Genomic DNA, 22,161 nt, shown 5'->3' on the forward strand with positions numbered 1-22,161 from the left:
ATGTTGTTAAAAATAATACACCCCTTCACTTATAATGGATTGAATCCGGAAGTCCGAGCAGTGATCTATGAAAACACAACAACCGGTTTCCTCCCCGTAAAGTCATTCATACCACAGTAAATCTGTGGCCTAGGCCTAGGTATACCAAGCTAATAGATACGATATTTCTTTATATAGTTATTTAATTATGTAATCTTTTGTTTTCAGTGGTTTATATGTACAGTATAATCACGGCTTAACTTTTCTATTTATTAACATTATTAGGCTAGCCTCCCTGCTGCTGGCTGAACTGAGAAGTAGGCCTAGTAGTAGTAGTGGGATGTACTCTCTCCACTATCGGGTAGCACCTAGCAGAACTAGGTTAGAGGGCTTGGAGGCCAGTCAGAGTCTGTCTAGCCTAGGTCTTTCTGCCACCACCATCACCACTATATTGTGCATGTGTTAGTAACTGCACAACATACTCAGCCCTTTGTCTTTGATATATTTTAATTGAGATCACACTTTAAATTTCAAACTAACATTTTTCAATTTTGTTTTCATTGTTGCATCGCCGACGCTTGATCTTGATCTTGATTGAATAATTGATAAACTCCAACTGGAGTATCACTCAATATGTGAGTAGAGGTTGAGGAGGGGAAAGCTAGTCATGAATTAGTTTGGAGAAGGTTTTAGTGATACTTGATATTGCTGTTGTTGCTGTCCCTTCATTTTTCGCTGTTGCATCAATAAATAATCAATAATGATAACAATCTATTTGCATTTTCAGTAGCGTAACTGATCAGGTGGGTTTAATATGACGGCCATTAGACACACCTTACAGAGGGATGTATTCCTGCCTCAAGGGGAACGTTTAATTGACGTTGTTCATGTCAGCAAAACTGGAAAAAAGAAAAAAAGTAGTTTCCTTTGTGCTGCAAGTAAGTAAGCAGAGGATACTAAGAATAAAAAATCTTCAACTACTCAAATCGCCTGTCAATCGAATGAAGCGCTTATTCATTATGGAGTTTTCGCACGTAAACGTTAATTTTAACAACATAAATTAATGTAGTTAATATTTTTGTTTTGTAGTTACTACAGATGCGCCAATCCGCGTATCTCTGTACAAAGTGAAGAAAGCCGACAAAGAAAATTTCAAAAAGAGGCAATGTTGGCTGCTCTCGGAACTGAAACAGGTTGATGGAAAAGATGCTGAAAAGGTATTTTATAATACAGTATTTTAACTTGCTTTATGTAATATCTTGCATTCATTTTACCCTTTTGACTGGTATATTAAAGGTGGTATGTTTTTCTGAAGTGATCAAGCACTATATATAATATAATATATCGATAATTTATCTTCTACGAAACAAGTTTGAACCAAAAATGATTTCCGGTGTCAAAAATCAATTTACAGCTTCTTAATTATTTTATTTTGTATTCATCCAACAGCAAGCAACTCAACCAATTACAAAAGATGGATTAAACTATGTTATAATTTATCATGCATAAACTAAGTCTCATTTGAGGCTTAAGCCTCATTCGCACTGGACTTAATCCAGTCAAACTAACCGACATGTATGTTAATTTGACCGGGAAAAGTCCACTGCGTACATCCCAGGAAGTCTCACTCCGTTAAACTTACCCTTTCACGGCGGTTAGTTTTCTGGAGTGAAATGTGCCCAGGAAAACTGACCAAGGGAGATTAACCGGCCTGAATAATCCAGTGTGAACAGCGGGAATCGGTTAAACCTACCGAGGTTATTGAGATTGCTTCTAATTGATTGACCTTTATCGCTTTGTTGCACAATAACGCATGCATACAATTCATATGACCTAAGACATGAAAACAACAAATACGCGCAAGATTTCTGTATGCCTGTTGAATTTTCGATAATTTTATTATAACTTTTGATATTATATTTTAGGCCCTCGAAACCTTCTTGGTGAGATTTCTGGCCCCATATTTCGATGGCTCCAGTTTCTTTTTCTTACTTCCGTTTTTTTTTTCTTTCTTTTGTCTGCCATCGTTTCGTGGTTTCTCAACAGCTTTGTTTCTCAAAATGGTTGACATTTTCGACAATGTGGAAGTAAAGGTCACGATATTGCGCCCTCAATAGTTACTTGTTTAGGCTGTTTGTAAGTTAAGGTTATGTGCGAATGATGGTAAGATTTTACCTTTGGAAACTTTACCGGGATCTCGATAAAATCTGCCTATAATTTGCAAATGAGGCTATAGGAAGTGGATTCAAAACCCTGAGACTAGGTCAGGATTGAACCCTGAACCTTTGGATTGGAGACTACCAAGCTACAGCTCCACAGGACCATTTAATATTTAATAAATTTTATATATATTTTTTTTTAGGATTTGCCAGATTTTGATCTGCACTTTGAGAAGATTTACAAGTGGATTGCGAGCAATGAGGTGGAGAAAAATAAGTTCATCACCACATTATGGAAGGTAAACCTAACATCCCATTTTAATAATGTAAAAATTATTTTAAAAAAAACATTTTTAGTTGACTATTTTTATGAGCAAATTATGTTTATCTAAAAGGAAAAAGTGATTAATTTGTAATCAAATTAATAAATTCTAACTACGAATTAATGTTTAATTTTGATAGTTAAGCAGTCGTTACCAAAAAGATCGGCACAAACCAGAATTATTTGTCAATGTTAAGCCGTCGCTACTAGAAGGTAATTATACTTGTACTAATAATACTACTTAAACAATTATGTTGATTAAGATATTAAATACTGTATTAATATATATGTGTGTATAATGATATCTCCTGTGCTATACATAACACATACTTCCAAGGGCTGTCATGAGCATGCTGGCTGTGTATATACACAGGATACATTTTTAAGACATTTTAACTAGTATTTTTAACTGTTAATGATTACTCGTATATTCTTACATCCATGCATACTAAGAATTCAATACTACTGTATAAAGCCTTGTCTAGTGATATGCCAAAATATAGTAGTGATATGACATCATCATGTCCATATATGGGCACATCACATTTTGTGTCACATAAAGTTTGATCTTTATAGATGAGAGAAAGTATCTATTACTATAACAACATTTATGCCATTGTTATACAATGTTATAGTTATACAGTACACATAAACAGTTCATGGGACCAACAGCTTAATGTCCCATCCAATGGATGAGAGAATTTCAACTGATTGCAATAAGACAAAGCAAGATGGCAGTGCCTTCCTAGTCTGATAACTTGATACATTGCTTACTGTCTTTGTCTTAGAAACATTCATGATTGGAGACCAAGCTCTGCAGATCGAGCTCATGGAATCTGGAGACACCGGAGAGAGCGACTATCACGCGTTGTCCAAAAAAGAGGAAGATGATTTGCAGAAAATGATGAATGAGTGTGATTTTGCTATCGGCAATGCAGAAGCGTTTATGGAGAGGTTATCAAATGATCTGTCAGTTCTTGATGGGGTAAGTATTGATAACTAAAAACAATTTATAACTAAAACTATGTCTTACCAAGAGTACCAAAATGATTACTATGTTTGTTTATTTATTTAGGCAAATTGCCAAGGATAACCATAAGCAAATGCATTCATTATCCTTCTTAAAGGTGTTCACAAGACATATACACAAGATGCTCTACATAAACAAAGTCTTATTACAAGTCTTTAGGAGTGGAGTTGTAAATTGTCATAAAAATGACAGGACTTGAACCCAGGACCCTTGGATTGGTAGCCAAGCATCATAACCACCAAGCTACACTTCCACTCCTGTTTATTAATTATATCATTGTGTCTATAAAAGTGTTATTTATTTTGCAGGACAATATTCATTCAATAATTGAGTCTCAGCAAGAGGTCGCGAGGTTAATGAACTTGCTTGACGATTCTTTGCGTGTTGTCAACACACTTGACACAAAGCTGAATTCATATGATGAAATGCTTGAGGTTATTTTTTTTTTTTTACATTTTAATAACTATATTCCTATTGTCCATTTTTTGGCCATCCAGGAAATTACAATGTACAGTGTTTATTACTTAATAATGTAGGAAAGATCGTATAAAATATATGGGTATAATAATTTTCGTTTTCAAATTTCATGTAGGGTGTTCGAGCCCACATGGAAGTCATGGAACAGAAAGATTCATCCATTCAAGTCCAAAACCAGAACCAACACAAGTTACTGACAGAACTAGAAGCTCTAGTGAAGAAGCTAGAGTTGCCACATCGATACCAGATGATATTGTTGGATGGAGATCTCAACAAACCAGTGGGCATCAGTGACTGCACCCAGGCAGCTCAGATTCTGCAACAGAAGATGGAAGTTAAGATTCATGATGGTAAGTCAGAGAGATTTTAACATTAATATGATACATTTTAATCTAAAGCCTTGTCTACACTATCAAACTTTATGTGACAAAGAAATGTGATGTGCCCATATATGGACATGATGATGTCATATCACTACCATATTTGAGCATATCACTACCATATTTGAGCATATCACTACCATATTTGGCACATCACACTTTCTTTGTGAAACTAGTTTGATAGTTTAGACAGAGCTTAATAATGTTTTTGTTGTTTTGCTGATGGTAAAGTAGTGCTAAGGTGAAGACAATACTACTATTAATGGTGTTGATGGTACAGTACAGTACAGTGAGGAGAAAGTGCCAAAGTCTTTGTGATCTGGAGAATATACTATTAACTTTGTCTTGAATTATAGCATAGTCTCCAGATGACCTTACGCTATATTTTCAACCATGCACCTCAACCCAGTCAATATTTGTATAGATAGATCATGATAATGATTTTAAAATTTAGTGTTTATAAATGTTTTTTTTTTTGCAGGATTTTATAAAATGAATGCTGTTTTAAATCAACAGGAATTACTTAGCAATTTACAAGATAGGTTTGCACAGCGCTTGGCAACTAACCTCAACAATATGTTTATACAACAGGTAAGAGGAAGGGTTAAAATAGATAGTTAGAATATATGGCAACTCTTACAATACCAGACATTCAGAAATTCTGGTATTCGGATTGGGATTCATTGGTAACAAAAGAAGTTTGAACCTTTTTTGACCTCATGAAAAGTCTGGTTTTAGAAGAGTTTTCAAAGAGTCCAATATTTAAATAGCCGATTGTACCTTGCCTAATCTTTGGTTGCATGCCATGCAATGGTAAAGTTTCTGTTACGTAAAAGGACAGGGTGGTATTATATATTTTCATGTAGTATGATGGTTTTACTGCTTGCATACCAATCTCAGAAAAGTCTGTTCAAATCCTGTTTTATGACTGAAAAACTCCACTCTCAAAGCAGTAAAATTTGCTATATCAAAAGCGAGTAGAATCCCTCAATAAATTATAAACTACTTAAAATATTTGATTTGTTTTGTTTAGGGTAATGAGATGGCAATGAACACATTAGTTATTCACACTAAGAAGCAAACACTACCAAAGCACCATACAAATCATCGTGATCTGGTACCGTTTGCTGATCTCATGCAGTGGCTTAAAAGAGCTGACTTTACTAGCTACAAACAACTCTCTGTGGTATGTATCAAGAGGCATATGGTTTGGGTAGGGTAGAGGTGTTTGTGTGGGCTAACCTAAAGGTGTTTGCGTGGGGTAGGGGTGTTTGTGTGGACTAAGGGTGTTTGCGTGGGGTAGAGGTGTTTGTGTGGACTAAGGGTGTTTGTGTGGACTAAGGGTGTTTGTGTGAGGTGTAGGTGTTAATTCATTGTGCACATGCAGAGATATTAAAAAATGTTTCCTCGCTCCCCACCTCGACACAGTTTTGATGGTTTCTATATATCATTTGACCTGACCCAGCTAGGTTGTAGAAAATAGAAATCTCCCTATTGTTTACTTGTCTTAATTTCCAGGTTTACACCGACAACTTAAAGAAGTTATATGAGAAAGAACTAAAAGACTTCTTTGAATCAGCCAAGCAGTCTCTGACAATCAAACCCCCAGTGCAAGATGCCAAGAAGTTTCAATTCCATCATAAGGAAGGCAAGTTAGGGTCACAGACCGACTTAACGCGGGTTGGTGCACGTTTGAAATCCTCTACGCTTGATGACATGACAAGGCACTTCAACTCGTCAGATGCTGACCTCACAGACAGCCAAAAGTTTGATTCTGTAAGAAAATTTTTTTAGCTATTTTTTTTTTAGAATACACACGATGACTTTATTAGATAATGTGCATTGTGATAAATGTAATGTAATTATTATTACATTGTAATTAAATTATTTTGTACTAAAATGTGTATAAACACAGAAATATGAGTGCAGTATATATCTATATTTACAAATAATGTAATGTTTATGAGTGGAATAGAGAGAATATGTATAATATATATGAAAATGCTCTCTTCATTTTGCGCGAATAAAAATGCACATACATTTCTCTAACACACCTACTGTTCTTTTATTTACTAAAACTATTGTTTATTTTGCAGGTTTTTATACAAATTTTGAATGAATTGCAGCCGACATGTGAGGCTGAGGAAGAATTTTGCTCGAAATTCTTTAGTTTAGGACGAGAGGATGTAAGTTGGATCATATTTATGATACCATTATTGTAAATAATCATACATTTGAGATTATAATGCATAATGTACATATTTTATTGACATATTTATTATTAATAAAACAATTATTTTTTCTACTTAGGAAGATGATTCGACTACCGAACATGATGGTGCATTTACCAGTAAATCAAAACGTGCTGAGTGAGTAAATTTAAATAAAATTACTTTTTTTGTACTTTACATTAGAAATAATAAAATAAATAATAATCAGAATATAGTGGTTTATTTTGTATAACAACTTGTAGTTTGAATTAAATTAATACCTTTATATCTTGATGTTTTATAACATTACACACAAATGCTGTATATGTTGGAAAATAATCTTAAATCTTAAAATTTATTTTTATTCCAGGGACAAGAAACATACTACAGAATTAAGGTATTGTATAAACACCACAAATCAATTCCTTTAATATTTGTATATAATATTTATTTGTAGTTTTATTCTGTCTCCTATTGTGTTACAGCCCCTTCCTACCTGTATCTTGTAAAGCCTCCACCATTGTGTTTATATAATATTTCTCTCGTAGAACAAGTTATGTAATTTTGATTTCTAACGCTGTGTGTAGTACAGTATATAGTAGAACCTTTATTTTGAGGACACATTCAGGACCTAAAAAGGTGTCCCTTTAATAGAGGTGTCCCCTGAATAGAGGTTGACTGTAATCTTTAAATATTTTCCCTTCGTTTCATTTGATAGTGTCCCTTTAATAGAGGTGTCCCCTAAATAGAGGTTGACTGTTAAATATACATTTCCCCTCGTTTCATGTGAAAGTGTCCTCTTAATAGTGGTGTTCCCAGAATAAGGTGTGTCCTAATAGGTGTGTCATGTTAATAGGGATGTCCCCAAAATAGGGGGTATCCTCTTATAATAGGGATGTCCTCTTAATAGGGATGTCCCCTAAAAAGGGGTTGTTCTCAGAATTCTAGTGTAGTTTAAATATATTGGTTGTCAACTCGATTCCACAATACTTCTTTGCCTTTTTTACAGACCTTATAAAAGTTCAAGGTACAGTATGCATTGCTTGCAAGGACTTAGTTACACAAGTTGTTATGCAATTTGATTAATAAACAAATTAATTATTATGATTGTAAACAAACTTAACACTACAATTACTACAAATATTAACCCTTCTTAACCAAAAACTTAAATATATAATTGATTATGTCTTAAAAATCAATTTCTATATTGAACTACAATACTGTGTATTTAAATAAAAACAATCGTTTCACTAATTATCCTAATTTATGAATTAATTTTTCTATGTATGAATAAATTAATATAAAATCAATGTTTACTTTTGATTACTAATTTAACTAACTTTGTTGTATTAAAAAATGAAAGGCAATAGAGAAACTAAATGTGGGTATTTTAATACTAAACCTGATTGTTTATAATCAACGTATAATTTACAAAATTTCAGTCATCTGATATAAAAGGAAAATTGGACAGGCGATTTAAAAATGGCGTTTTTATTATTGTTTTTAGGCCTATAATAAATTCGGAAAACACATATTTTGTTGCATTTAAAACATCAAAAATACCTACCATGCTGATTTTTGTTTTATTTTGTAAGAACCACTAACTAATTTGTTAGCCCAACAAATTTTATTATTTTAAAGCTGGAAGACCAAACAATAGTTTACTTATTTATCATTTTGCATGGAAATTCCTTTTTTTATACTATTTTCTTTTAAAATATGACTTTAAATAAATGTCATAACTTGAATGATTCACTTGAGTATGAGCATGGTAGTTTATGCTAATTAGTTTATGCTAATTAGATTATGCTAATTAGATTATGCTAATTAGTACATCATATGATATGTTTATCAAATCAATCAAATTCATTATTTATGTTTATTCATATATTAGCACTGATCACCAATTATATTGGATAGCAAAAATAATATATAAAATGTTATGCATTGTTGAATTGACACTTTAATACTAGTCTATATAATTAAAAAATAATCCAACCCAATTTTAACCCTAAAAGATATCAAAGAATAAATAAAATTCTGAGCTGTTTCCAGTTAAAATTCTTATTTGACTCTTAAATTACCTAATACTGTATTATTATACTCCTTTACAACAAAAAAGTAACTACACATATCTACATATATTTGTGTGGTAATTTTTTTCTAGTCGTTACTAAAAGTCTCACATGATTACTTACATTTTTGTAATTTCTTTCAGGCATATGATGGCAGAACTGTTTTATGTTCTTGAGCCGGAGATGAAATCTTTTATTCGATTTGCAGAAAAAATTGATCCAATGTAAGTTTAAATAGTGTACTCATTAAGGACATCATACCATAATGCACTTGTTTTTTCTCTATGATTATTGATACTAATATTATGATTGCACTGCTGCTGTGAGTCTATATATTTTCAGCATGTTGATGCATGCATAATGAGCTTTCAATTTTTGCGATGAACTATGAATTAGATATTGTTATTGTTATGTTTTTTATTATTTATTTATAATGGGCGACCTCTTCAGTCAAAGATTGGTCTCCCAGAGGGCCCAGTTAAGATCAGTCGCTGGGAAGTACACCGGGGTAACCCCCTTCTTGTCTCAAAAGATGTACTAGCCTCTTTCAAGTGCACATGAGATGGATATCGACACTGGACCTATGGTTTATAGTCCTTATCCGAGAAGACCCGTTCTGCAACCAGAACCATGGACCGAATGAGTCTTGAACCCTTGCTGATGTTATGGCTACGTAATTATGTTTTTACTCGGCCACTCACACACTGATATGTCATTTTAATTCATTTTTCTTTTTTAGTTACATCTTGTATATGCTAGTACGGATCAGTAGACAGGTCTTGTCCAAGGAGCACAAAGATTCTAGGTCGTTTCTTAGCATCGTTCTTGCCAACTGTCTAGTGGAAGTCAAGAGGAATGTGGATACCTATGTGGTAAGATAAGGAGGATGAAAATTGTGAGAAGGATGATGATAGGATGGTGGAAAGGAAGATAATTAACCGACCCAAAATAAAAAAAAAACTAGGACTGCCTTTTATTTTTGTTTGTGTGGTAGATAAGGCAGAGGATGGTAGGAGTGTCATGATGATGTTAGCGATGAGGAGGATCATGATGAGTAGGAGGATGATGATGGAGAAGATAATTAGCCCTATGCAGACCGACCCAAAAAGTTGAAAAAAATAGGTTTCCTTTTATTGGTAATTGAGCTTTAAAAAAATTGATTTTCTATAAAAAAAATGGACATCTTTATTCAGTTGAAATGGCTTGCATGAGTGATTGCTATTCTAAGCACCCTCTATTTAATTCAATTTTGGCTCAGTAGTAGTTTTTTGGTAAGAATTCATATTTATAACACAAAATCAGCTAAAATAAAAACAAAAAATTCAGATCGACCAACAAATTATTTTTGTTCATTTTTTATCATTATGTTGATCCTATTGTATTCATCTCACAGGATAATCAAGTTCGAACAATCAACGAGATAAGGGTATCAAAGAAGAGTAAATGTGGTATTCTACCATTCGTAGTCACTTTTGAGAAGTTTGCCGAGCAAGCTGAATCAATCTTCAAAGGGACAGACAGACGGGCAGACCTTGATAAGTCGTACAGTAAACTTATATCAGCTCAGTTTAAAGCAATACACAAGATCGCAATAGAACATCAGAAAACTCCTAGTGATGTCGTTATATTTGGTAAGAACAGATTCGTGGATTCAAGCCCCAACCCATTGCTTGTATCCTTAGGCAAGATACTTTACTTACATTTGCCTCTCCACCAAGGTGTACAAATGTGTATCTGGTAAGGTCAAGACAACTTTGCGCTGATTACTAGCTGCGTTATGGGAGTTTGTTTCCATACGTGTTTGATCAAAAAATGATCGAGGTAATAATATGTACAGCGCTTTATACGTTTCTCAATATCAGGCGCTTTATAAATCCAGGATATTATTATTATGGAGTTTGAGCCTGTTCTGCACTAAGCGTCAGCTTATATTCGTGTCATTAAATAAGTAGTATTAATCAAACCTAACCTTAACCCAACCTTAACTAAATCTCTTTTAAAATAATTCTTTTTTTTTATAGAAAACTTTCACCACTTACATGGTAAGTAAGAATATCTATCTATATATTTTAATGTAATGAGTTTACATAGACATGAGAGTAGACCTAAACCCAGCCTGCCTAAACCATTTTTCCTAAGAACATAGAGATCTCAAGCCATGCCTTATATTGCCCCAGAACCCAATACTCTGTATTGTATGATGTGCCTGGGTCTTGGATGACCGAGACACGACTGGTGCTGACCAGGGTTCTAATAACTGATAAAATAAATAAAAATGTATTATTGACATCAAAGACAAAACAAAAATCAGGGGAAAAAACGACTGTACAAGGATACTTATGCCTACCTCTTATGAAAAAGTTTACAATGAAATGTTTTGATCCTTCCATTTTTACTTTTAGAATGTAAAATTTGTTAACTTGTCTTTAATTGTATATAGATTTAGGCGCTTTTCGTAAAATATGGTGTTGTCTATGAGAAGGGTCTTTAAGTTTCTAAAAGTAGTTCTTGTACAGTTTAGTTCAAAGTTCTACTAAACCAAAACTGACCCCAGCCTAACGAAAGTGTATCCCAATATTTCTGTTTGGGATTTTGTATGTACAGTGCTTAGTGGTTTTATAACATTAGGTGCTTTATAAATCCAGGATATTATTATATATGGATATTATTACTATGTGTGAACCTGAATGATATTTTCTACTCTAAATATTACTTGTTTTAGGTGTATTGTCACGATTAAAGATCACATGTTTAGAAAATGAAAAGAAAGAAGCAAAGCAGAGGTCCCAAGAACACATACAAGCTTATGTGACCACTTACCTAGGACGACCAATGGAAAAACTCAATGTAAATATTTATTATCAAATACATTACAATATTACCATTTTTTCCCACTATTTTAAAAATAATGATGGTTTTATTATTATTATTATACATTAAGATTTTTTCTATGCATACATACAAATAGTTATTGTTTTTTTGTATGGCTTTTTGATTTTTGTCTGAAATGAGCTCAAGTATGAAACGCCATATGTGCAAAAATATTTATGTTTTTACTAATATTAAGTCGTAACTGCGTCTAGAGCCTAGACTAAAACACAGAGGTTGCCATTAGATTTACCTTTACCTCACTCCTACACAAATATATTTTTATTTTAAAAATAATACAGCCAAGTCATATTTTTGTTTTTAACTGATCTCATAAATGAATATGAACACAGTATACCTCAAATTGTCTTCAATTAAAAACACAAATATGATTAATACCGACATAGATAAACTTTTGTCCAATTTTCTAAATCATAAAAAACAGTTTTGTCTCATTTAAACTTCTTTTTACGTTTGTTTTTTCTTTCTTAATTAGCATTTTTTCGAGGGGGTACAAACATTAGTAACGCAAGGCGTGAAAGAAGAGGAGGTTGGGTTTCAGATGGCGTACAATAAACAAGAATTACGTAAGCTAATTCGTGAATACACGTCCAAAGAGGTAAGTAATAGTAAAGATGAGTAGTATACTGTATAACCTATATATTAGTACCAGAACTTTTCTACTGATTTTTGTTTAACATATTTCGTGAATACACGTCCAAAAAGGTAATTATTAGCAAAGATGAGTAGTATATATTTCTGATATATAATTTCAGTATGTTTACCTTACTGCATTAAACAAGTTACTGCAGTAATTAAAACATAATTTGTTTGATGTACATTAATGAAATTTTATTTTATATTTCAGGTGAAGAAAGGGTTAGACCATTTGTACAAAAAAGTTGAGAAAACTTTATGTGATGAAGAAAGTCTATTACAGGTAAAATATTCTACTGCAGTTACTGCAGTAACTACAATGTACTGCAATAATGTATGCTTTTATTTCAATGGAGAGGTTTATTAGGCAGTCACTACAATTAAAGAGTATGTATGGTTATCAATAAGCTTGCAAAATATAGAATTATTTTGACATGGTTCATAAATCTACTATACCATAATATTTAACTGTTAATTTATCAATCAATTTTTTAAAATTTATTGCGATTAATATATATTAAGATTTGAGTATTCAGAGGGCGCTATACAATATGGCAGTTCAGAGCCTGTTCCGGCACAGTTCTGGTCCAGCACCAGAAAATCCAATGTATCATTTTTACCCGGCTACGCGCATATATCGATTGGCGCATAGTCGCGTGGAGCGTCGTGAAAACGAAACAATGATATTCGATGACATCCTAATGGAGAAGATTTTGACACAATTTGCTCTAGTGTGTATCATGTGACTTTATTTACCCAATGTTGTAACTCTTTATATATATATGGCTCTGAGACAGCTATACCATCTTATTGTGTTTTACAGGTTGTTTGGTGGTCAATGCAACAAGAATTTATTCATCAATACAATCACATACAGAACTTGATAAAACGCTGTTATCCAGGAGCGAACTTAACCCTTGAGTTTACCATAGATGAAGTCTTGCAATTCTTTTCCAACATTGCTCAGTCACACTAGAAACAGGTACTTCAATTTCTATTGTAGCATCTCTAGTGGCACCTTTAACCTGGTACTTAAGCTTGGTTCCCACTAGAGACGCAAGACAAGGACGTAACGTAACACGCTTGCGTTGCGTTTATGTCGTTGCGTTACATCCTAGTGGGAACCAAGTTTTAAGCTCTGTCTACACTATCAAACTTTATGTGACAACAAAATGTGATGTGCCCATATATGGACATGATGACATCATATCACCACCATATTTGGGTATATCACTACCATATTTGGGCAAATCACACCTTTTTTGTAAAACTAGTTTGATAGTGTAGACAGAGCTTTAGACACCATACCGCACTTGTCAAAAATAAAACAGTTCTGTTTTAAAGAATAGCATACTTATATAAAATAATATAGAGATACATACCCTTTTTATAAATTGACTAAACCTATAGTAATAGAGGAAAATGACAAAAGCGCCTATAATTGAGTTTGGTAAAAAATCATAATAAACCGTTAAGGGCGCTAATTATCATATGTTTAAACCGTTGAGGGCGCTAGTTATCCTATGTTTATGCATGGAGTGTTCTCAATGTTCACCAGTTCTCTGTATTCTGGTAAACGACATTAACTATTTCGTGATGATGATGGTAATGAACAATATTATAATTTTAAAGAGAAAAAAATATAAATAAAAAATATTTATATTCATAGATTATATTCAATAGCATTTAACTAGATACCTATTTTATCTTATTTTATTTTTTTAATGATCTGTTATTTTATGGAATGCATTACAATGTACTATGTGGAATGACTTGTGGAATGACTTGTGGAATATTAAGTTCAATGAACTAAAAGATAACCCCACATGACTACATATTGTAACAAGAATGCTTGTAATAGATAGCATGTATACATGTACAATAGCCGTACACCTGTTGTTGAGGAAATGCAATTTTCAATAAATGAAATGTACTAATGAATTTCTCAGTTTTAAATGTTTGTTATCCAAAATGCATTCGATTTCTTGTTGGAATAGAGCAGGCAAACAGTGAAATTGTAATCTTACACTTTCCTGGTTTAGGACCAATCGTCCTAGAACCTAGTACATGTTTCGAGACGAGTAAGGGGTTACCCTGCTGTACTAGTTCACACACTGAGCCACTGTTGTGGACAGACGTAATTGCGCCGTAGTTGGCTACCGGTGACACGATGGGACCCTTAGGCCCCCTCTTAGGGGAGAAAAATGTTGTTGAAAAGGTGTAAACGAAGTCCACAGCGCTCTGACCTACACGAAATAGCGCTATATAAATGTCGCATTATATATGATAATTTCGCATTTGTTTAGACCATTAAATGTTGAATAAAAGTAAGTCACCTCATTCCTTTCACAACCCCAATCCTTCTGAACACATCCCCCCCTGAACACATCCCCCTGAACACATCCCCCACTCCCCTCCCCGATAAACATTGGAACCCCGATAAACATCGGAACCCCGATAAACATCGGAATCCCGATAAACATCGGAATGTGTCGCAATTCAGCAGTGCTAATCCACTTTCGAACAATATTGGTATGAATATGTTAAAATTAAGTGAAATCGCAATATGTATTTACTATCAGGTTAATCGCATCCTCTATAGCGTTTTTTTAAGGACGTATAAAGTATACAGATCATAATGTGTTGAAGTTTGGTTTTTATGTTTCCGCCCCGTTTCCGCTCATGTGTTTATGGTATCTTTCGCATTTTATTGTACCGTTTTGTATGATCATGCCAGAGGGCATAAAAAGAGAAACCAAAGTCACGCATTCTGAACTATTCATGATAAATTATTTGTATACATTGACCTAATGACTGTATCGAAGTTATTTCAATTCTCAGCGCATTGTTCTGTTACACGATATGTGTTGAATAATTGAAGACAATTCAAGTGAAAAGTATCGTTTCGTTTGTTTCGCTCGCGTTACCATCTAGTATTAGTAATTAAATACTGTACTACCGTGTCAAAGCAATTCTGAAACGATTGATAATTGTAAATCGTTGGTATATATGCTTGTTTACGTAAACACCATCCTGTCAGTCCCCCGCCCAAAGCATCATATTCACCTGGGCAATATCAGGGTCTAGGGTACCCTTGATCCGCACCTGCCTAGGTGGTTATATACACCCATGTATGTAGGCCTATGTTTATAGACATATACATAAGTTAAGTACAAGTATGTGTGTCGTTAAGTTTTCCGATAGAGTTGATTGTTCCGGGCGCCCTTCCCTCAACACTACGCCCGCCCCTCTCCTCTATCCTCCTTTTCCTACGGATCATATAGTTCGCACATAGAAATAATATCTCTATGGTTCGCCAAATTACATTATAGATAGTATACAGTATAGATCTGTAGATATTGTACTGTTGTAGGCCTACATCGTTCAACGCCGTACTCCCTCTGGTGGCCTGCACGCTATAACCCCACCCCAAACGGCTATTATTTACCTGCATGATTTTGAAACCCAAAGTATTATAATAAAACAAAAATACCGAGAACAAATTAACTTTGAGATTATAATTATTACAAATTCATCCGCCATGCCCTTTTATAAAAATATACAAGTATAAAAAATAATTATTTATAGGCCTAATATTAGTAATATTAACTATTTGCTGCGTATTGACTATTGAAAAAAAGAAATAATAAATATTTTACCTAGACTAAAATGTAAATTCAATGGTAGTACCCGCTTTATTTCGTCTAATTATTGGTTGTTACGTTACGTACTATTCGATAATACTGTAGGCCCGGATAAGAGGTAAGTCAATATTTTAAAATGGTTGCGCGAACCCAGTTTATGGCTCTCATTTGAGCCCCTCAAATAAGAGGGCTCAGATAAGCCTATTACCTGTTTATCGACATCGAAATTATGATATACCCCCAATTTCATTTCTTTTAGAATCATATCGTCTAGACGTTGAATTGACGAATGTTTAAAGGCTCATTCACACAAGAACGATAACAATCTACGATAAATAGATAAATAATAGTATAATAATTGGATTGCCTTTGATTGATATCTACATCCAAAGGCGTGTCGTCATCATTGAATATATTATAACCCCATTAGGACCTAACAAAATGTCCTCGTAATAGGTGTTGTCCGTACAGTGGTACAATATACGGTATAGTTTCCCTTGTAGTTTCATGGCAAAATACCCCCGCCCCCGGGGTTCGGTGTTCCGGAATAATATTTGGCAAGATGAAGATGTTACGTTAACATGAGTTTGATTTATCTACATCCAGTGTGTCGTAATCATGGACACAGTTTATGCTGGCTTCTTTGACAAATGAGCTGTCCTACAGTTTAATCAAGGAAATCTAACAACAGGATGCTGAGCTCCGGAGATCAAAGGGTTTATCTGTGGCTCCGATAAGATCAGTTCCACCCCGTAAAAACACTACGCGCCGCGGAGAATATGTACATACTGTAATACAGTACTATTGGTATTTGTCGCAGCCAGACATAATATCAAAGGACTGTTACGAGTTTCTATCTTGGCAAGGCGAGCTCAGTGTCCTGTTGTTAGATTGCCTTTAGTTTAATATAGACGCGATTTCATTAAGGTGAATCTTCGTACGCTGCATTATCAAGAGCAGCCAGCGCACTGTCTGGTCGTTCTTGTTCGTCGTCGTCGTTAACTCCTGAATCCGTTCCTGAGAAAGTAGAAAACGATACCGGACGCGGAGTTGTGATGTCGTCTTCTGGCGGTACCTGATGCATCTCCGCCATCACCGGCTGGTTATCGTAGATATGTTCCTCATAATTCGGGAGTGGATCCGCATTGTGATTTTCAATAGTAGGCGTCTCTTCCATTGCTGGTGTTGCCATAAGTGCTGCGGTGGGTTTCTGTAGCGTCGATGGAGGGGTGTAAATCGGTGGATCGGGTATTTCGTTTTTACCATCATTGTTTTCCATGTCGTAAACGACGGAGTTCTTATTTCGTAACGCTAGCATTATCGTAGCAATAATTAACGCAAGAGCCACTAAACCGATGAGAGCAAACACAAGACCAACAATAACATCTTCGGCTTCGTCGATACTTAACGTCGACCCTAAAACATCGACATACCTCGCTTCCTCAATCACCTTTTCTTGGTTTTCTATCAAACTTGGAATAGTGTCAAGCCATACAGCCATGTTTTCCGCTCGATATCTTTTATTATTTTCAATGTTATCGACTGAAATTTCAAGGTACTCCTCATCATCAGTATACGGCTCCCAATCCTCTTCTAATCCATAAGATGGGTTACTAAAAATATTTAAAAAAACAAACAACATTTTATATACTTCAAAGACAGTATTATGTACCACTTACTATTGACAACCTTTGACGAAGAAATATAAACAGATAGTTTTAAAAACTAGACCCATTTTGAGCGCCAAAACAAAATCGTGGACTCATCTAGTGCGTAAAAAGCAACAATCATCAAGAATTTGATCATATTAAAAATGGATATACTATGTATTCTAATTTATATTGAAATCAACCTTACCACAGAGAGAAATTTAGACTAATTTTGTGTTGTGTACACACATAATTTAAAATTTGGACAAAACAAGTGGAAATATTTATTGCTTAAAAACAGAAAAAAAAAAAAAACCATTTTTATTTTTGGTCTATTGTGTGTATTGGAATAAATTCCAAGTTATATTAACTTTACCGCAAACGGAGGTGACTTATGTTAGATTTCAATTGCACCATTAACTTCCGTGCTGTGTCATATTCAAGTAGGGCTTATGTATTGTTCGTGGGAGCGTAACAATAGAACCTGGGTAGATAGTTATCAATGGGCACGCATTCATAAATAACTATGAATAAATAGGTTACAAAATTACAATAAAATCTTTTGTTAAGTGATTCTATAGAATTGCCAAATTGCCATTAGGAGAGGTTGTTGTAATTTTAGCTATCGGTTAATCCAGGTAAAAGCAAGTCAACTGTGTATTCTATATTCAGTAGCCTGTATTTTCATTGTTAGTCTACACCCCCAAATTCATTAATCATATTCAAGTAATTTTTAAACATTTCATTGAACGTTTTTAACATCTTTTTATCAATCTGACTCGTATGCCGACAGACATCTGTTTATGATGTAATTGTTGTATCTTTTATAAATTATTAAAACATTATTTATTTATAATGTTAATACTATCCATGTGTTTTAGATAGAAAGTGTAATGTCATTATATCGCACGGTTTAAAAGCTTATTTTTATTTTGTATTACATTGCGTAAACTCTGATGAAGTTGACATAGAAAGAAGTATTCAGAACATTTGACAAGAAACAATTAACAACATGCGAAATATAAACGTGCTATATAAAGTAATTTAAACACGTAAGAAAAATTTAAAATTTAGAAAAGTTTGGCCTAGGCCCTATAGCCTTTGGTTCACATACCTGTTAGAATCGTATATATTTTTATATAATTGAAAATAATTAAATCTATTCTTACTTGAAATACATGAAGTTCTTGACATAATCCATCATTTTGTAACTAAGTAGTCTCTCTCCATCTGTGAACAAATCTCCAATACCAGCTTGTAATGGATTTCCGAAGACGTAGGGAACCATTTCACTATTAGCTGCTTCTGAAGACTCTGACGAGGTTGTCTTGTGATCAAACACCATATAAAAAGTCTTTCTTGAACCTTCTACTGTTCTTGCTCTGTTCAGTTCCGTCGCTGGTTTGACGTAAAACCAGTCGTTTAAGAGATCCTCCAATTCATCAAGTCTGGAGACATCGCTATCAGGATCGTACCAGTCCGTGTAAGTGTTTGATATTAGGAGTGATATGAGTTCAGCAGCGCTGCCATAGAAGCTAGAAATTGTCGATTGAATTCCAGAGAAAACGGTTTCTGACACGCCATCATCAATTTCTCCTACGTCTTTCAAGTAATCAACATAAACGGATGCGTCATTTTCCGTAACACCTATCAAAAGATCAAATTCTTTCTGATTTGACGTCACCAGAAGATCACTAACAGTTGCTTTCTCCTCGTCTGCAGTTGGTCCAAAATATGCAAGAATATCACCTTCATCAATAACTGGTCCCCGTAGAATTTCTTCAAAAGTCAACTCTTTTAAACAATCTAAACTGAGTTCCTTCTCCTCTTCGTCATCATCGTCATCAGCTGGTGGTGGACAGACTTTAGAAATAAAGTATTCCGCCACTTCGGAAGGATTCTCTATAATCTTATCATCGGATATCACACCACTAAAAGCAATAACCCGTTGAAAGTATGCTTTCTCTTGGCTTTTAAGCATATGGTAGGTGATACTTTCAGCGCCTGCACCCGACCCCGCTAATGTGATCTTTTTTTCGTCACCACCAAAAGCAGCAATGTTATCATAAACCCATTTGATTGCCAGGGATTGATCATCAAGACCCATATTTACTGGAGTGTCATCACCTAAACTTAAGAATCCAAATGCCCCCAGACGGTAGTTGATCGTTACTACAACAACATCCGCGTAAGCAGATAGAGTACCTCCATCGTAGTCAGACCCAGCACCAGATATAAATGCACCTCCATGTATCCAAATCAGTACGGGATATGTTCCGGTCAAATTAGCAGGTCTATAAATATTCAACGTTAAACAGTCTTCACTGGTATTTTCATAAAGGCCAAACGTATCTCCAAAATAACCTTCTTGCGCTGGTTCTTTTATACTCTTGCACTCCTGTGGACAAGAGTATCCAAATTCCATAGCATTGAAGACTTGATCATCTTCAACTGTGTTAGGCTGGGCATACTGAAAACGCTGTCCGCTGGCATATGGTACACCCTTAAAGACATCGACTTCTGCAAACGTGTTATTCCCAATGTTATACCATTCGGTCATACCGTTGATGGTTCCTAGGCCCGGCTTGAATACTGCTTGTACTCCTAAAACACGCGGTGTTAGCAACAACATAGCTGAGACTATTACCAGCAACATGATATAAGTGTGTGGGACCTTCTATTACTCCAAAGCACAAATCTTAAACACTCCACTCACACAGGGGTGCGGTTGGACTAGCGAACTATCGGGTCATTCTACTGCCTGATACCGAGTTAATCAGGCTTCATTGCTTTCAATAAAAAGCCGAGAATAATAGCTTGCAAAGTACGTACAATAGGCCGTCAAGTTTGCTTTAAACCGTGAAATGGAATAGAAACTAAAGTTTTGTTAACAATACAATGTGGACAAGAATTTGCTCAACCATAACGGTGTTTTATGAATGACAAATGTTTTACATATTATTGTCGATATGTCATCACTTCGTGTGTTAAATTATGACAAATATTTTACATATTACTATTCATATATTATAATTTCTTGTGTTCCTCAAATTATAAATGACAAATATTTTACATATTATTGTTCATATGTCATCATTTCTTGTGTTCCTCAAATTATAAATGACAAATATTTTACATATTATTGTTCATATGTCATCATTTCTTGTGTTCCTCAAATTATAAATGACAAATATTTTATTATTGAGTTTGTTAGTAGCTCCATGCTAAAACATTGCTTGTAGCCAAATCGGGTCAACGGGTAACAGCTAGTGTGATTTGTTGGAACATAGTATTAGTAGTTTAGAAATCTAGAAATGGATGTAGTGAATATAGTTACGCGTCATGAACAGATAGGACGTAATTTATTTCACTGTCTTCTGGGAAATGGTCATCTTTTGTAAAAGCATTCAAAACCTGTTCTTTAATTTGTCCTGACTGAGAACAGCGACTTAGTTGAATGGTAAAAATGGCCAAATTTTAACCCTTTTAGTTTTCGACATATTTTGTTCTGCGCATGTTACCTCAATGTCGATTTGCAATAAAATCCCTGTACTATTATAGTACAGGAACATTTTTCGAAAAATGGTCAAATTTAGACCTTTTTATTTGGTGAAATAACTTAGCTACTATAATATATATATATATATATATGTGTGTGTTGCATGCGCAGAATCAACTATCATGTTCTGCGCATGTTACCTCAATAGATTATGAAAAGTCGATATTTTGACATTTTTCGAAAAAATCTCTGTACTATAGTACAGAGAAATGTTCGAAAAATGGGCAGATTTCAACCCTTTTATTTTTTGACATAACTGGTTACTATCATAATATGGCATGCGCAGAATCACATAACATGTTCTGCGCATGTTACCTCAATCGATTGTGAAAAGTCGATATTTTGCAATTTTTCGAAAAAAATCCCTGTACTATAGTACAGGAAAATTTTCGAAAAAAATGTTGACCCTTTTATTTGTTGACATAACTGGTTACTATATCATAATGTGGCATGCGCAGAATCACATAACATGTTCTGCGCATGTTACCTCAATAGATTGTGAAAAGTCGATATTTTGACATTTTTCGAAAAAATCCCTGTACTATAGTACAGAGAAATTTTCGAAAAAGTGTCAAATTTTGACCCTTTTATTTGTTGACATAACTGGTTACTATATCATAATGTGGCATGCGCAGAATCACATAACATGTTCTGCGCATGTTACCTCAATAGATTGTGAAAAGGCGATTTTTTGCCATTTTTCGAAAAAATCCCTATACTATTATAGTACAGAGAAATGTTCGAAAAATGGCCAGATTTCAATCCTTTTATTTTTTGACATAACTGGTTACTATATCAAAATGTTGCATGCGCATAATCACACATCATGTTCTGCGCATGTTACCTCAATAGATTGTGAAAAGTCGATATTTTGCCATTTTTCGAAAAAAATCCCTGTACTATAGTACAGAGACATTTTCGAGAAATGGCCAGATTTCAACCCTTTTATTTGTTGACATAACTAGCTACTATATCATTATGTGGCATGCGCAGAATCATGTTCTGCGCATGTTACCTCAATAGATTGTGAAAAGTCGATATTTCGAAATTTTTCGAAAAAATTTCAAAAAATCACTAAATTTTGACCCTTACATAACTGGTTCCTACAGTATACTATAAATTGACATGCGCAGAATCACATAATATGTTCTG

General features: G+C 34.3%; 2 protein-coding genes across 4 annotated transcripts; one reads left to right on the forward strand and one right to left on the reverse strand.

The window, feature by feature from the left end:
* Positions 1 to 94: 94 nt before the first annotated feature.
* On the forward strand, positions 95 to 14,140 carry LOC144842107 (exocyst complex component 1-like). 3 transcript variants are annotated; one of them, XM_078698475.1, is made up of 24 exons: positions 95 to 139; positions 767 to 917; positions 1,069 to 1,196; positions 2,342 to 2,437; positions 2,601 to 2,673; positions 3,249 to 3,445; positions 3,799 to 3,924; positions 4,083 to 4,317; positions 4,829 to 4,938; positions 5,381 to 5,533; positions 5,866 to 6,123; positions 6,444 to 6,533; positions 6,658 to 6,716; positions 6,928 to 6,954; positions 7,567 to 7,584; positions 8,776 to 8,856; positions 9,372 to 9,504; positions 10,026 to 10,263; positions 10,654 to 10,674; positions 11,355 to 11,479; positions 11,997 to 12,119; positions 12,369 to 12,440; positions 12,981 to 13,175; positions 13,283 to 14,139. In XM_078698475.1, the coding sequence occupies exons 2-23, from the start codon at positions 794 to 796 to the stop codon at positions 13,131 to 13,133; spliced, it is 2,640 nt and encodes an 879-aa protein (XP_078554601.1). In that variant the 5' UTR covers positions 95 to 139; positions 767 to 793; the 3' UTR covers positions 13,134 to 13,175; positions 13,283 to 14,139. The 3 variants fall into 3 exon arrangements, with proteins under 3 accessions (XP_078554601.1, XP_078554600.1, XP_078554602.1); XM_078698474.1 differs by having other exon boundaries at positions 12,981 to 14,140; XM_078698476.1 differs by lacking the exon at positions 7,567 to 7,584 and having other exon boundaries at positions 12,981 to 14,139.
* A 1,520-nt stretch (positions 14,141 to 15,660) lies between these two features.
* Positions 15,661 to 20,237, reverse strand: LOC144842577 (cholinesterase-like). The gene is made up of 2 exons (XM_078699031.1): positions 18,620 to 20,237; positions 15,661 to 17,414 (listed from the first exon to the last, which is right to left on the reverse strand). The coding sequence occupies exons 1-2, from the start codon at positions 20,104 to 20,106 to the stop codon at positions 16,724 to 16,726; spliced, it is 2,178 nt and encodes a 725-aa protein (XP_078555157.1). The 5' UTR covers positions 20,107 to 20,237; the 3' UTR covers positions 15,661 to 16,723.
* Between the last annotated feature and the right edge of the window lie 1,924 nt (positions 20,238 to 22,161).

The sequence above is a fragment of the Antedon bifida genome, chromosome 5 (genome assembly GCF_963402885.1).
Source record: "Antedon bifida chromosome 5, ecAntBifi1.1, whole genome shotgun sequence".
In the NCBI taxonomy this organism is placed as follows: domain Eukaryota; kingdom Metazoa; phylum Echinodermata; class Crinoidea; order Comatulida; family Antedonidae; genus Antedon; species Antedon bifida.

What these genes read in the sequence shown, in the direction of transcription:
- LOC144842107 (XM_078698474.1), top strand. Translation starts at nt 794, where the DNA reads ATGACGGCCATTAGACACACCTTACAGAGGGATGTATTCCTGCCTCAA. An exon ending in TCATCACCACATTATGGAAG is followed by an intron (nt 2,438 to 2,600) that starts GTAAACCTAACA and finishes TAATTTTGATAG; the next exon opens with TTAAGCAGTCGTTACCAAAA. An exon ending in TAGTGATGTCGTTATATTTG is followed by an intron (nt 10,264 to 10,653) that starts GTAAGAACAGAT and finishes TTTTTTTTATAG; the next exon opens with AAAACTTTCACCACTTACAT.
- LOC144842577 (XM_078699031.1), bottom strand. Translation starts at nt 20,106, where the DNA reads ATGTTGCTGGTAATAGTCTCAGCTATGTTGTTGCTAACACCGCGTGTT. An exon ending in AAGAACTTCATGTATTTCAA is followed by an intron (nt 17,415 to 18,619) that starts GTAAGAATAGAT and finishes AAATATTTTTAG; the next exon opens with TAACCCATCTTATGGATTAG.